General features: G+C 41.8%; 1 protein-coding gene across 2 annotated transcripts in view; it reads right to left on the bottom strand.

Annotated features, from left to right (window-relative positions):
• Positions 1–15,186, bottom strand: part of vta1 (vesicle (multivesicular body) trafficking 1) — a 179,984-nt gene that overhangs the window by 116,039 nt on the left and 48,759 nt on the right. For both annotated transcript variants that reach the window (XM_059648753.1, XM_059648754.1), the window contains one exon: positions 243–337. In XM_059648753.1, the coding sequence (XP_059504736.1) occupies positions 243–337 (95 nt within the window). The remainder of the gene's footprint in view (positions 1–242; positions 338–15,186) is intronic.

Here is a 15,186-nt window from a genome sequence, read left to right as displayed (position 1 = left end):
TAGAATTACGTAGCACACCGAGCCACAGGTCGGTGTTCTGTTGCTTCTCTTCTCTCTTCGACGTTCTCCAAAAAACAAATCCAATAATGCATAAGGAAATCCCATCAAGTGATTCAAATCAGGAAGACCCTGCAAATTCTATCTCCTACATTAACCAGAAACTATATTTATTCATGATTTACTGAACGAAACTCCACAGAAGACTGACTTTTCTAAGAATAAGGTTTCAAATTGACACTTACAGTCTCTAGCTGATCCATTAGTTTCACCAAGAACTTATGGCATTCTGGTGTTTTGCTATCAATCTTCATTCCAGTCTGCATAGCATATAGGCGACCTGTACAAATAGACAGAAGTTAAACTTAAAGGAAATGCAAAGAAAAGAATAGAAAATCTGATTTCAGGTACAGATGTTATCTCAGGACAATGTTCTTTCTTTATTACAAGGTACAAACACACAGGAAGATCAGCTTAGGCTCTAAAGCAAGACAGCAACGAAATGTTTATAATTACTTCAAGGCATCTAGAGAAACTGTAAATGGTTTTAAGAATGTTTGGAAATGCTAATTTTCTTGAATAATTAGAAATGCAATTCCATGTACCCTTTGGTCCTTGACCTGGAAGTAGCACCCACATACAAAAGCCAGATAACCAGAAATGAAGAAGAGAGAACAAAGCAGACCAATTATAAAGGAGCTGTGTGTGTGTAAGAGAAATACAGTTTAACATGGCAGAGGGCTGAAGATAATATTAGAGCGGGCATTATTTACTAAAACTGACTTAGTTTAGTCAAACTGACCAGGCTATTTAATAGGTTCATTAAAGAAGTTAGCTTAAGATGTCTCTGGAAAGTATGTACTATCAAGGCTATCGTGAATCTTGCTCTGCAAAATTTGTAGTTTGGACAATAGCTATCTCCTGGGACCCTGGATGTAAAGCAGTTGCCGATGGCTGGGGGTCTGAATCAATTGAGTGAAAGATCCGACATAGTCAAGGCTAAACCAGGTAACCTTTGAATTGCACATGGTGCCATGTGTCTGCAGGAAGTGATGCAGATGTTTGTGTAAGACACATTGGATTGACTGCTTAGAGCAAAACATGTGTTTTTGTTTGAAGTATCATTTGTCTGTTAATTCATGTCTAATATGCATAAATTCTGATTCATATTAGAGTCAAAGTTACAAGATGTGAAACCATATTGACAATTTCTTCATTTGGGAGTTGATTTAGAAATTTGGTTATTTTCATTTATGGTTCTCCACAGAGTCAGGAACAATTGCAAACGGTACAAACCTCCGATTATTTGCCTTCCACTTCCCAACAACTTGGATCGAGGAAACAAATTTTTACGAATTAGCAACGTAAAGCAAGAGCAGGTGCAAGGCTGCACATTGATTGTTAGGAGTGTCAATTAAGGTGAACTTTATACAGCTAAGGGCATTGACTGGATGCTTACTCTGACATATATAAAGAAACATTGACTGGTGCAGAAGTAGAAGAATGGAATCAGGCCATATATAGAACATAGAACATAGAACAATACAGCGCAGAACAGGCCCTTTGGCCCTCAATGTTGCGCCGGCCTGTGAACTAATCTAAGCCCCTCCCCCTACACTATCCCATCATTATCCATATGCATTATCTCATATGTTTAAATGCCCCTAATGGTTCAGGGGAAGAAGCGGGACAATGAGGAGCAGATGGCAACCATTCACATATATACTTGTAATGTTTTACTCCTACAGATAACTTTATTCCAAGTAAAGCCTGGCTTTATCCTTCATCAACTGGCTATCAAGAGTATAACATTAATTTTGGGGATAATGGGAACTGCAGATGCTGGAGATTCCAAGATAATAAAATGTGAGGCTGGATGAACACAGCAGGCCAAGCAGCATCTCAGGAGCACAAAAGCTGACGTTTCGGGCCTAGACCCTTCATCAGAGAGGGGGATGGGGGGAGGGAACTGGAATAAATAGGGAGAGAGGGGGAGGCGGACCGAAGATGGAGAGCAAAGAAGATAGGTGGAGAGGGTGTAGGTGGGGAGGTAGGGAGGGGATAGGTCAGTCCAGGGAAGACGGACAGGTCAAGGAGGTGGGATGAGATTAGTAGGTAGCTGGGGGTGCGGCTTGGGGTGGGAGGAAGGGATGGGTGAGAGGAAGAACCGGTTAGGGAGGCAGAGGCAGGTTGGACTGGTTTTGGGATGCAGTGGGTGGGGGGGAAGAGCTGGGCTGGTTGTGTGGTGCAGTGGGGGGAGGGGATGAACTGGGCTGGTTTAGGGATGCAGTGGGGGAAGGGGAGATTTTGAAACTGGTGAAGTCCACATTGATACCATATGGCTGCAGGGTTCCCAGGCGGAATATGAGTTGCTGTTCCTGCAACCTTCGGGTGGCATCATTGTGGCAGTGCAGGAGGCCCATGATGGACATGTCATCAAGAGAATGGGAGGGGGAGTGGAAATGGTTTGCGACTGGGAGGTGCAGTTGTTTGTTGCGAACTGAGCGGAGGTGTTCTGCAAAGCGGTCCCCAAGCCTCCGCTTAGTTTCCCCAATGTAGAGAAAGCCGCACCGGGTACAGTGGATGCAGTATAATGTGGTATACTGCATCCACTGTACCCGGTGCGGCTTTCTCTACATTGGGGAAACCAAGCGGAGGCTTGGGGACCGCTTTGCAGAACACCTCCGCTCAGTTCGCAACAAACAACTGCACCTCCCAGTCGCAAACCATTTCCACTCCCCCTCCCATTCTCTTGATGACATGTCCATCATGGGCCTCCTGCACTGCCACAATGATGCCACCCGAAGGTTGCAGGAACAGCAACTCATATTCCGCCTGGGAACCCTGCAGCCATATGGTATCAATGTGGACTTCACCAGTTTCAAAATCTCCCCTTCCCCCACTGCATCCCTAAACCAGCCCAGTTCATCCCCTCCCCCCACTGCACCACACAACCAGCCCAGCTCTTCCCCCCCACCCACTGCATCCCAAAACCAGTCCAACCTGTCTCTGCCTCCCTAACCGGTTCTTCCTCTCACCCATCCCTTCCTCCCACCCCAAGCCGCACCCCCAGCTACCTACTAATCTCATCCCACCTCCTTGACCTGTCCGTCTTCCCTGGACTGACCTATCCCCTCCCTACCTCCCCACCTACACCCTCTCCACCTATCTTCTTTGCTCTCCATCTTCGGTCCGCCTCCCCCTCTCTCCCTATTTATTCCAGTTCCCTCCCCCCATCCCCCTCTCTGATGAAGGGTCTAGGCCCGAAACGTCAGTTTTTGTGCTCCTGAGATGCTGCTTGGCCTGCTGTGTTCATCCAGCCTCACATTTTATTAACATTAATTTTGGGTTTCAGTTACCTGACTTGAAAAAAGTAAGGCATTTGCATGAAGATAAAATATTTACACAGGACAAAATCTTTTCACATTGGCAAAAAAAAATCTCAAAATGCTACAAACTATTTCTAGAATTGCAATGGGCATTACATAGCTACCAAGTACAGTCATAATGCAAACAAAATGTGCTTTTTGTGTCAATTGAAAGCAAGTGTTCAGTGAAAAAGCCCACTATGGGCCCTTAAATATCCAACTAGGCAGGCAGACTCACCTTTATTTAACTTACCATCCACAGAATTACAAGTCAAATAACTCAGTACTCAAATGATGCACTGAGATGCTAGGCTGGGTTATGCTTTCAAATCATACCACAAGACTTAAATCTGCCAGTACATGAGCTCGAGAAAAGTTACTACAAACTGAAGTATTGCCTACAACATTACTCTCCTGTTTAGAGGAAGTATTGCTGTTGTCTCCTCCTCGTCTTGCTTCCCTATGAAACCCCTCAGTCTCAACATTGATACAGGGCTGTGGTTTCTCCCATTTTCAGATTATTTACTCAATAACATGTTCAGACTCATGGTAACAACAGACCTAATAATGCCCCCAGGGACAACTGCACCACCAGCCATGCCATTAGCCGGAGGATCCCAAAAGACTGAAATTCCCATCCTAAACATTTCTGCTCTTCTTCCTCCCTTTAAGACTTGCCTTAAAACTTATTCTTCCAACAAAACTTCTGTCCAAATATTTCCTTATGTGGCTCGGTATAAAATTTTATTTGAGAATGCTGTTGCGAAGCAACCTGGGATATTGTACTACAGTAAAGGTGCCACTTAAATTATAAGTTCTTACTGTTAACTGTGATGTCTGTGTGCAATCAGAGAGGATCGGGCAGAATGCCGAACGCATCATCGGCTGTGAAGAGTTGGAACACTACACGTTTTTAATACTATGCCACCATACCTGTCTTGAAAGAGAAGTTAGGGAGTAGGAACTGCATAAACTGTACACCTGACCTTAATAAGCCCAAAGGTTCATCACAGATATTGTGCTACTGTACTGATTGGTCAAAATGACACAGCAAATTATCTAAACAGGCCTGAGGTGATGATATTTAATTAAGAAGTGTAAATATCAACATGTATCCATGCCAAGAAAATTGCTGCCATTGTCCATTCTGAGAGGTGAATAAGAACATAACAACACAAGAACTAGGAACAGGAGTAGGCCATCTGGCACCTTAAGCCTGCCCTGCCATTCAATAAGATCATGGCTGATCTTTTTGAGACTCAACTCCATTTACCCGCCCGCTCACCAGAACCCTTAATTCCTTTACTGTAAAAATTTATCTAGGCTTGCCTTAAACACATGCAGCGAGGTAGCTTCAACTGCTTCACTGGTCAGGGAATTCCACAGATTCACTACCCTTTGGGTGAAGAAGTTTCTCCTGACCTCAGTCCTACATCTGCTTCCCTTTATTTTGAGGCTATGTCCTAGTTTCACCAGCTAGTGGAAACAACCTCCCCGCCTCCACCTTATCTATTCCCTTCTTAATCTTATATGTTTCTATAAGATCTCCCCTCATTCTTCTGAATTCCAATGAGTATAATCCCAGCCTACTCAGTCTCTCCTCATAATCCAACCCTCTCAACTCTGGAATCAACCAAGTGAATCTCCTCTGCACCCCCTACAGAGCCAGCATATCCCTTCTCAAGTAAGGAGACCAAAACTGCACACACTACTTCAGGTGTGGCCTCACCAGGACCCTATACAGCTGCAGCATAGCCTCCTTGTCTTTAAACGCCATCCCTTGTCTTTAAACGCCATCCCTTGGGCAATGACAGACAGAATTCCATTTGCCTTTTTAATTACCTGCTGCACCTGCAATTCCACTTTTAGTGATTCATGCACAAGGGCACCCAAGGCTCTCTGAACAGCAGCGTGCTGCAATTCTTTACCAATTAAAACATAATCCATTTTGTTGTTAATCCTACCAAAATGGATGACCTCACACTTATCAACATTGTACTCCAACTGCCAGGCCTTTGTCCACTCACTTAGACTATCCATATCCCTCTGCAGACTTTCAACGTCTTCTGCACACTTTGTTCTACCACTCAACTTAGTGTCATCTACAAATTTTGACACACCACACTTAGTCCCCAACTGCAAATCATCAATGTAAATTGTAAACAATTGCAGTCCCAACATTGATCGCTGAGGCACACCACTAGCCACTGACCACCAACCAGAAAAACACCCATTTACCCCACTGTTTTTTACTAGTCAACCAATCCTCTATCCATGGCAATACATTACCTGTAATACTGTGCAACTTTGTCTTACATTGCAGCCTTTGGTGTGGCACCTTGTCAAATGCTTTCCGGAAATCCAAACACACCACATCCACAGTTTCCCCACTGTCCACCATGCAAGTATCGTCCTCAAAGAATTCCACAAGATTAAACATGACCCACCTTTCATAAACCTATGTTGGGTGCTCCCAATGGGACAATCTATATCCAGTGTCTTGCAATTTCTTCCTTAGTGATTGATTCAAGCATCTTCCCCACTATGAAGTTAAGCTAACTAGCCCATCTGCTTTTTGTCTACTTCCTTTTTTAAACAGTGGCATCACATTGGCTGTTTACCAATCTACGTGAGTCACCAGTGAATCTTTTATGTTTCTGTAAGATCTCCCCTCATTCTTCTGAATTCCAATGAGTATAATCCCAGCCTACTCAATCTGTCTTTATAATCCACCCTCTCAACTCTGGAATCAACCAACTGAATTTCCTCTGCATTCCCTCCAGTGCTAGTATATGCCTCCTCAAGTAAGGAGAACAAAACTGCACACAGTACTCCAGATGTGACCTCACCAGGACCCTAGGAAGCTTCAGCATAGCCTCCATAATGTCCAGTGAATTTTGGTAAATAATTACTTGTGCATTTGCTATTAAGGGGCTCTTTAAAAACTAAACTGTATCGATTGAAATAATGCTAGTGTCTCTTGTATCGTATACAAGTTGACTGACTAACTCAAAAGCTGGTATTGCAATTTTTAAACAAATACAGTGCCTCTTTTGCGGATAATCGAGATAAAAAGGTTTGGTTACTTGTTGCTTCTATTGCAATTTCTTACTTATGCCAACTGCAAAAACACAGACCAAACAAATTGAACATATCATCAGCGACACTTTAGGCATGTTGTCAATCAACTCCATACCCTTCGGCTCAGACAGATTCTAGCACTACCTGGCAGCTTAGGTGCTGACTCTTCTCTAACTTGCCCTTTAACTTCTGACACTGAAGACTGAGGAATGCTAAAAATGATGCCTTCATATTAGTACATGGTTTGGTCTCTGCAATGAACCATTGTGGCACATGCAAATTACTAAATTAAGATATCTGAGCTATGGACAATAGGTTGCTTGGGATTGTTTGAGGGCACTTGAGATAAACTGTGAATCGACAGTGGATCAGTTTATGGTGCTCTCCTCAGCGCCCCACTTCAAAGACTCTAAACAAAGTCTAGGCCAACACTTCAGCTCAATATTGACAGAATCCCAGAGAGGTGGAAGTGCTACCAGTTGACTGACACATTAACCCATTACCCCATCCATTCAATATGGTGAACGTTAAAGATTGCCTGAAATAAATCCAAGGGAGTGTAGGCCTTGTATACTGAACAGTTATCCCTCAACCAACCAAACTCAGTACGACAAAATATCTGGTCACTTATTCTGTGTCATTTACAACAGCTTGCTGAGCTTAAATTGGCTGCTTGTTGGCTACACTACAACTTAAAAATGGTTCTTTGTCTGTAAATGTAAGGCTACAAATGAAAGGTTTCCTTTGTTAAAATATTTAAGGTTCTGGACTGAATTGTTAAATGACAAGATTCAACATTCCACAGCATTAGGGGAAGTGGTGTTAGAAATATTAGATATTGGTAATCATCTTCTAAAGTTTGATAAATGTGTCAGAAGTGGTCTAGAGTTTGAGTATGTCAAATGTAACTTAAAAAGGGAGAAGAAAAAGAAATTAGACATAGCAGTTAGCTTAACATCAATAAAGGGGAAAATGCTACAGTCTAATATAAAAGATCTGATAACAATTTTTGGAAAGCATTAATGAGATTGGATAAAGCCAGCATCAGCTTTTGAAAGGCAAATAATGCTTAATAAATTCAGTGGAGAATTTTTTTAAGGATGGAACGAGTAGAATAGATATGGGAGAATCTGTGGATGTGGTCTGTTTTGATTTGAAGAATGTTTTTGACTAGGTCCGTCTAAGAAGTTGGTGGACAAACTTAAAACACATAGTAAACGGGAACAATATCAAGAATTGATTGAAAACTGGTTGACAGGAAAGCACAGGGTGGGAAATAAATGTGTTTTCCCCCTCTCCCCCACCCCAAGTGGCAGGGAGTGACTAGCGGGGTGCCGCAAGGATCAGTGCTTGTGCCCCAATCATTCACGATATACCTGATTTACTTATTGTTATGTGTATTTTGTTACAAAATGCAGTAAAAGGTGTTGTATAGTGTCACCACTCTCCATTCCCATCTTAAAACAGGGAAAAATAAATAAAAATTAGAATATAAAGGCAGAAAAATAAAGAAATAAAAAGTGTTCAACATTGCAGTGCTTTTTGTTGAGTGCTCTGCCATGGGCCTGGTGGCCTGGCACGAGACCCCTTGCTGTGTCCCTTCTGCTGGAAACAAAGTCGCCATACTTCAGCGCCATCTTGCATTCACTGTTGTTCTCACCAAGTGTCTTCGTTGGACCTCGCCATCAGTGCCGCCAGGTACTGCGCCAGCCCAAACTCAGCTAAGCCGCTGTCACAGAGTCATAGAGTTGTACAGTATGGAAATAGAAACATTGGTCCAACTCATAACAGAGTGAAGAAGTCAAGAATCAGATACAGATACATGAATGACCTGAATTGCAACAAAGGGAACTAAATACAATATTTCCAAGTTTGCTGACAACAAAACTAGGTGGGACAGAGAATTCTGAGGATACAAGAAAGCTTCAAAGTGTTTTAGAGAAGTAGAGTGAGTGGGCTAACACATGGCAGACACAGTACAAGTAGCTAAATATGAAGTTATACACGTAGATGTGAACAACAGAAATAAACAGTAATATTTAAATGGTGAACTGTTGAGAACTTTGATGAACTATGGATGTACAGGGGATATGGGTGTCATTTTAGGAACATAATCAGGATATCTTACTGTAAATGTACAGGGCTTGGTGAGACCATACTTGGAGTACTGCATGTAGTTTTGTCTTCCAACTCAAGACATGCTTGCCGTCGAGGGGGTGTAGCAGATATTCATTGAGCTGACACTAAAGATTGTAGAACTATTAAATGAGGAGAAATTGATTCAACTGGGCTTGTATTTACCGGAGTTTAGCAGGATGAAAAGGGACCTGATAAATGTATAAAATTCTAACAGCGTTGGGCAGACTCAATGCAGAGAAAAATACTCACCTGGTTGGGGAGCCTCAAACCAGAAGACAGTCTCAAGGTAACAAAGTGTGGAGCTGAATGAACACAGCAGGCCAAGCAGCATCTCAGGAGCACAAGAGCTGATGTTTCGGGCCTAAACCCTTCATCAGAGGAGGGGGTCTAGGCCCGAAACGCCAGCTTTTGTGCTCCTGAGATGCTGCTTGGCCTGCTGTGTTCATCCAGCTCCATACTTTGTTATCTTGGATTCTCCAGCATCTGCAGTTCCTATTATCTCTGAGACAGTCTCAAGGTACAGGGTAAACCATTCAGGACTGAGATGAGGAAAATTTTCTTCAAAGTAGTGAACCTGTGGAATTCTCTACCACAGTTTGCTGTGGAGACCAAGGGGCCAAATATATTCAAGGAAATTACTAATACATTTTTTTAAAAAAAAATTTTGAAGTCATCTAAGGGACTGGAGAGTAAGCAGGAATTGGCATTGAGAGAATCGGCCATGATCACGTTGAACGGAGAGCAGGCTAGAGGGCCAAATGGCCTACTTCAGCTGCTAATATCTATTGTCTCAAAATCAAAACTGCAGGACATCCTATCCACTTCCAGGATGAGGAAAGATACAAAAGCAGTTTAGACTTGACCACTTTACACAGAATGTGGTGATTAACATGGAATGATCTACTAAGAGGGAAAATACAGGCAGATGGTGTGGAAACATTCAGGGATTTGTTAAGTATTTCAGTAAGTGAATGATTGCAAGCTCTGTGTTTGGGATGGCCAAATGGACAGAAGCTGCTTCTTCTGCTCCAAACTTTTTATTATTTTTTACAATTTAACAGTGTAAATAGAGAGCCAAGTGTGCATACTTACACAATGCATGAGACTGCCACAACTGAAAGATGGGTGTTTTTGAGCATGTTATCCTTTTTAAAAAAAAATTGATTTCCAACAGGATGTGATAGAACTTAGATGATAAATCTGCTTCAAGACTCGTTCTCAAGGGTTATGACCAAAGCGGGATCGACCTGTTTTTCTAAAATACATTTGTGCCCTTATGCACGACTTGCAAATTATTTCCAATCTTGGACAACATAAACAGTCTGCATTTCTCATTACTGCTCATGAAATTCTGCACATGGAGAAGTTCACATGATCTTAACAACCCTGCAATTCTTCAAACCTGTTCCTTTCCTATCATTCTCCTGGTTCATGGAAAGAAATAACCCATTCCAGTCTCAAACAGGTCCTCCTACATCAGTATTTTCAGAAGGCTTTTGATAATAGAGTCAGAGAGTCACAGGGCATGGAAACAGACTCTTCAAATAACTCATCTGTATCAACCAGACATCTCAATCTGATCTAGCCCCACTTGGCAGCATTTGGCCCATACGCCTTCCTCGTCATTAACCCATCCAGATGCCCTTTAACTGTTGTAATTGTATTCGCCTCCAGGATTTCCTCTGGGGTAGCTCGTTCCATAAACGCACCAGCCTCTGCGTGAAAAAGTTACTCTTCAGGTCATAGAGTCATACAGCGCAGAGAGAGACCCTTCGGTTCAGCCAGTTTATGCTGACCATAATCCCAAACTAAAGTAGTCTTAGCTGCCTGTGCTTAGTCCCATATCCCTCTAATCTTACTCAGATACTTACCTAAATGTCTTTTAAAGGTTCTAACTGTACCCACATCCATCACTTCCTGTGAAAATTCATTTTGCACACAAACCACTCGTCTTTTTTAAAATCTTTCTCCTCTCACGTTAAAAATATAATTCACTTTATCTATATCCCTCGTTATTTTACAAACGTCTGTAATGTCACCCTTCAACCTCTTACATTCCAGTGCAAAAAGTCCCAGCCTATCCTGCCTCTTCCTCGAACTCAAATCATCCATTTTATTTTGGACTTCCCCACCCGAGGAAAAGGGACCTTGACTTTTTTTATTAGTGAGCAAACACAAAGCATGTCGGATAGTGGTACAATACATTGGCATGGATCGAGAACTGGATGGCAGACAGGAACAGAGTTGGTGCGGGTATGGGGGGGGGGGTTGTGGGAAATACTTGGTTCTCTTTGAGTGGCTAATGGAGTATAGCAAGGATCATTACAAGAGATGATATCTTGGCAGGGTCATCAAACGAAGATTTACAGGTAGAGCTTAGGAATAAAAAGGGGTCAGTCACAACGATATGAGTGTATTATAGGTTCGCAGACAGACAATGGGCAATTGAGGAGAAAAGATGTCGACAATTCACTGAAGTGTGTAAAAATAATAATGGGGTAATTATGTTGGAGGATTTCAACTTTGACAACATTAATTGAGATAATCATAGTATAAAAGGTTTTGAGGGTTTGAGTAATGTGTTCAGGACAGCTTTTTATAGCAACGTGTAGATGGTCCTACAAGGGGTGGCGCAGTTTTGGACCTAATTCTGGGCAACAAAGCCAGACATGGGAGAACATTGCAGTGATAATGACCACAGCTTCTCTGCTTGTTGTGGCAAAGGGAAAAGAGGGTCTGCAAAAAGGGTTTTGGATTGGGGAAGGCAGATTTTGATAAAATAAGGCAGGATCTGTCAAAGTAGACTGGGAACAGCTACTTGAGAGTGAATCTACAGCAAAACTGTGGGAGTCAGTCAAAAAAGAATTGGGGTGAGTACAGACCCAACACATTGCCTTTCATGTGAAATGTAGGAACAAGCTAGAATTTATGAATATTCAGTACTTGACAAGGAGGAAAAAAAGAGGCTTTTGACAGATACAATGGTAATGAGTCAATGGAGCCCCTAGTGGAGTCCAGAATGTGCAGGGGTGCATCTTGAAGCAGTTAGGAGAGTAAAAAGAGGACATGAAAAAAGAAACTGAAGGGCAAGATTAAGGCGGATCTTTTGTTATTTTACAAGTACATGAAGGCAAACAACCAGCAAAAGTGTAGGACCGATTACAGTCTAAGGGTGAACATTTTTGCGTGGAGCCAGAGGACGGTGGTGGAGCATTAAACAAGTACTTGGCTTCTGTCTTAATTCGAGAGGAGGATGATGCAGGTACAGAATTTTGGAAGAAATGTTATGAGGTTCTTTAGCACAGGGATCCCCAGGTCTGGATGAGTTGCATCTCAGGCTGCTGTGGAAGACGAGATTGGAAATCATGGGGCCGGGACACTGATGTTATTTCTTCTCAATGAATGTGGTTCCGCCTTCAAACTAAGTTGTAGAGATAAACCAGGGAATTACGGACCAGCGAGTATCACATTAGTGGCAGGAAACTATTGAAGAAAATTCTGAAGGAGGAAAGCTTTTTCAGGAGCCCCTTTCGTTTTGAAAGGCAAAGTTTGATCAGGGATAGGCGACATGGTTTTGTAAGAGGGCATTCATGTGTTACAAATTTAGTTAGTTTTGTTTTGAGGCAGTGATCAAGTGTGGAGATGAAGCAAGGGCAGTTGATTATAACTATATGGATTTCAGCAAAGCCTATGACAAGGTCCCACAGATCCCAAAATGTCGAAGGAGTAATTGATGATTGGTAAGACGTTAGGGAGCTCAGAGGAGCAGAAGGATCTGGGAGTTCTTTCCACAAATTGCTGAAGGTGGCAATGCAAGATAATAGGGTAGCTAAAGCTGCATAGAGGACACTTGCCTTTATCAAAAATGGCAGAGATTATAAGAGCAGGGAGATTATGTTGGAACTGTAAAGAATTTGCAGTTCTGGTCACCACGCTATAGGAAGGATGTGATTGTGCTGGAGAGTGCGCAGATGAGATTCACCAGGGTGTTGCCTGAGACGGAGTACTTTAGCTATGAAGAGAAGTTGGATAAGCTTGGATTATTTCCTTTGGAGCAGAGAAGATTGAGGGGCTCCTGAAAAAGCTTTATGAGGGGCATGGACAGGGCTGATAGAAAGCAGCGGTTTCCCTTTGTTGAAGGGTCGGTAACAAGTGGGCTCCCTTTTAAGATGGAAGGTAGGAGGTTTCAAGGTGGTTGGAGGACAAAGTGTTTCACCCAATGGGTGGTGGGAGTCTGAAATGCATTGCCTGGCAGATAGTTGAGGTGGATAACCTCATGACATTTAAGAAATACTTGGATGAACATCTGAAATGTCATAACATTCAAGGCTATAAACCAGTCACTGAAAAGTGGAGCTAGGGTAGATTGAGCATAGTTACATGCGTGCGGACTCAAAAGCCGAAAGGCGTCTTTGTACTCTGACTCTGATTAAATCAAAATAGAAATTCAAAATCACACGATTTTGGAAACACAGGTGTTTGCATTTTAACTTCAGCCTTTTTATTGACAAGGTTTTACAATTATGCATGGAAACTTTAGAAGTCTGCAGATTTAAAGCACACTATTTGCATCTGGTTTTCATGGTTAACTGGATGGAATCAATTCACCCCTGAGAAGAGTAAAATTCCAGAATGCTATCAAATAATTGCTGAATTTGAATATCAAAATCACTATAATCTGACTTTCACCCAGAAACTTCAGTAATATTGTTCTCCACTATGCAGTCGTCTATCTTGATGTTGAACACAAAAGTTAGGACACAGTGGCCTACTTTAATTTATTATTTTTCTAACATTTTCTCCACTCAACTAACTTTGCCAATGTAGTGTTTTCACAGTGGAAAGACTTTCTCTCTCTTCCTTCTGCAAGGCTTTTAAAATCCAGAACAGAAGTCAACCGGTCCTATCTCCTTCTCTTAGACTCTATTTAGCTATAGTCGTGCCCTGTGGTCTTCATCTGGGTTAGTCTGTCACAATTTTGAATAAGCAGGCCATATCACTACTATATTTCGAGATGTCAAATTGACACCAGTGTATGGGTCCAAGCATAGGTAGCAATGCACTATTGAGTTCACTACAGCATGCCAACAATTACAAAACAGACACTAACAATAATACCAGAGATAATGGGAACTGCAGATGCTGGAGATTCCAAGATAATAAAATGTGAGGCTGGACGAACACAGCAGGCCAAGCAGCATCTCAGGAGCACATTGTGCTCCTGAGATGCTGCTTGGCCTGCTGTGTTCGTCCAGCCTCACATTTTATTAACTAACAATAATACGTCTTGTTTGATGTACAAGGTATAGCCATATGGAAAAAAAGGGACCTACATTTATCCAGTATCTTCCATCACCTCAAAACTACTCAAGGTACTTTCAAGTCAGCTAAGTAGTTTTTAAAAGTCTGACAAAGTTGTAGGACTAAGACTGTAATAATGCATACATACTGTTGACTTCTCAATACAATTGTTTCCAAATTCAATAAAGCCTTAACTTTCATTGCCTAATATTCTCTCCATTTTTTTTTGTTTATATGCCTCATCTTCCGTAAAATATTTAGACAGGTACATATTGGAACAGTGAATAACACCACAACCACAGTTCTCTGTTAACCCACATAATTAACAAAAGCTTGGGGTCTTCAGTCAGCATTCTAGCTTATGCCTTGGCTCACTGTGCTGATTCAAGATGAAGTGAGCTGGCTGGAGTTTCCAAAAGATTGGCATTAATCAACTTAAGTATTTGAGCCAATCTACCAGTTGCTGATCCTCATGAATACCAGAACACAACAGCATCACAGAGCCCAGTGGTACTCTGGAGCTGTTCTCCTATTAGATCTTTACCTGTATTTTCGATCAGCATGAACTGACCTCATTGTGGATAGCAAAAGACAAATGCAGCAGGAAACTGCACAAAATAAAGACTGAAATTACTTGGAGTAAAAAAAACTTAATGCTCTATAGGAAAGAGCACTCTATTTGTATTTGGAAAATTTGGTAGACTAGTGGTTCGGGGTGAACCACTAAAGTACCACTGATTGATTCCTGGAATATACCTGTTATTACTAGGCTCAAGTAGTAAATTAATCAGCGAAGTACAGCTCGTAGCTTATTTTGAGTATTTCTGACACCTGGACTTGAGGACATATTGCTGGTACACAAACTCTTTCTCCCCCAGTGGCTCAGATTAAGAATGAAAAGGTAACTTGTAATATAAGGTGGAAGGGTCAAATCCAAACCCCACACACAATGATGTTGCTGAACTGAACAAAACCAGGGAAAAGCAGAAGAAAGAAACAAGAACAGACAAGCACTGAAATGTGAATGGTGCTGCCAAATAAATGCAAACTCGAGGGGGAAAAAAATAGTTACAGCGATTCCAATCTGAACACAGACATTTCCATTTGGATCGTTTACAATCCCAATGGGAAAATCAACATCAGATTTCATGGAATCAGAAATTTCACTGCAGACAGCCATCATGCCAGTGGAACAAATCAACTTCACTGTCACTTCCCAGCTCTTTAAACTCCTTTAATACTTTTACATTTAATGTGTCAAACAAGATTAGACGACCACTTATTACTTTTTGAGATATTT

This window comes from Stegostoma tigrinum, chromosome 9 (genome assembly GCF_030684315.1).
Source record: "Stegostoma tigrinum isolate sSteTig4 chromosome 9, sSteTig4.hap1, whole genome shotgun sequence".
NCBI classification, from domain to species: domain Eukaryota; kingdom Metazoa; phylum Chordata; class Chondrichthyes; order Orectolobiformes; family Stegostomatidae; genus Stegostoma; species Stegostoma tigrinum.
Note: the sequence above shows the minus strand (reverse complement) of the source record. Positions and strands in the feature narration are given on the sequence as shown.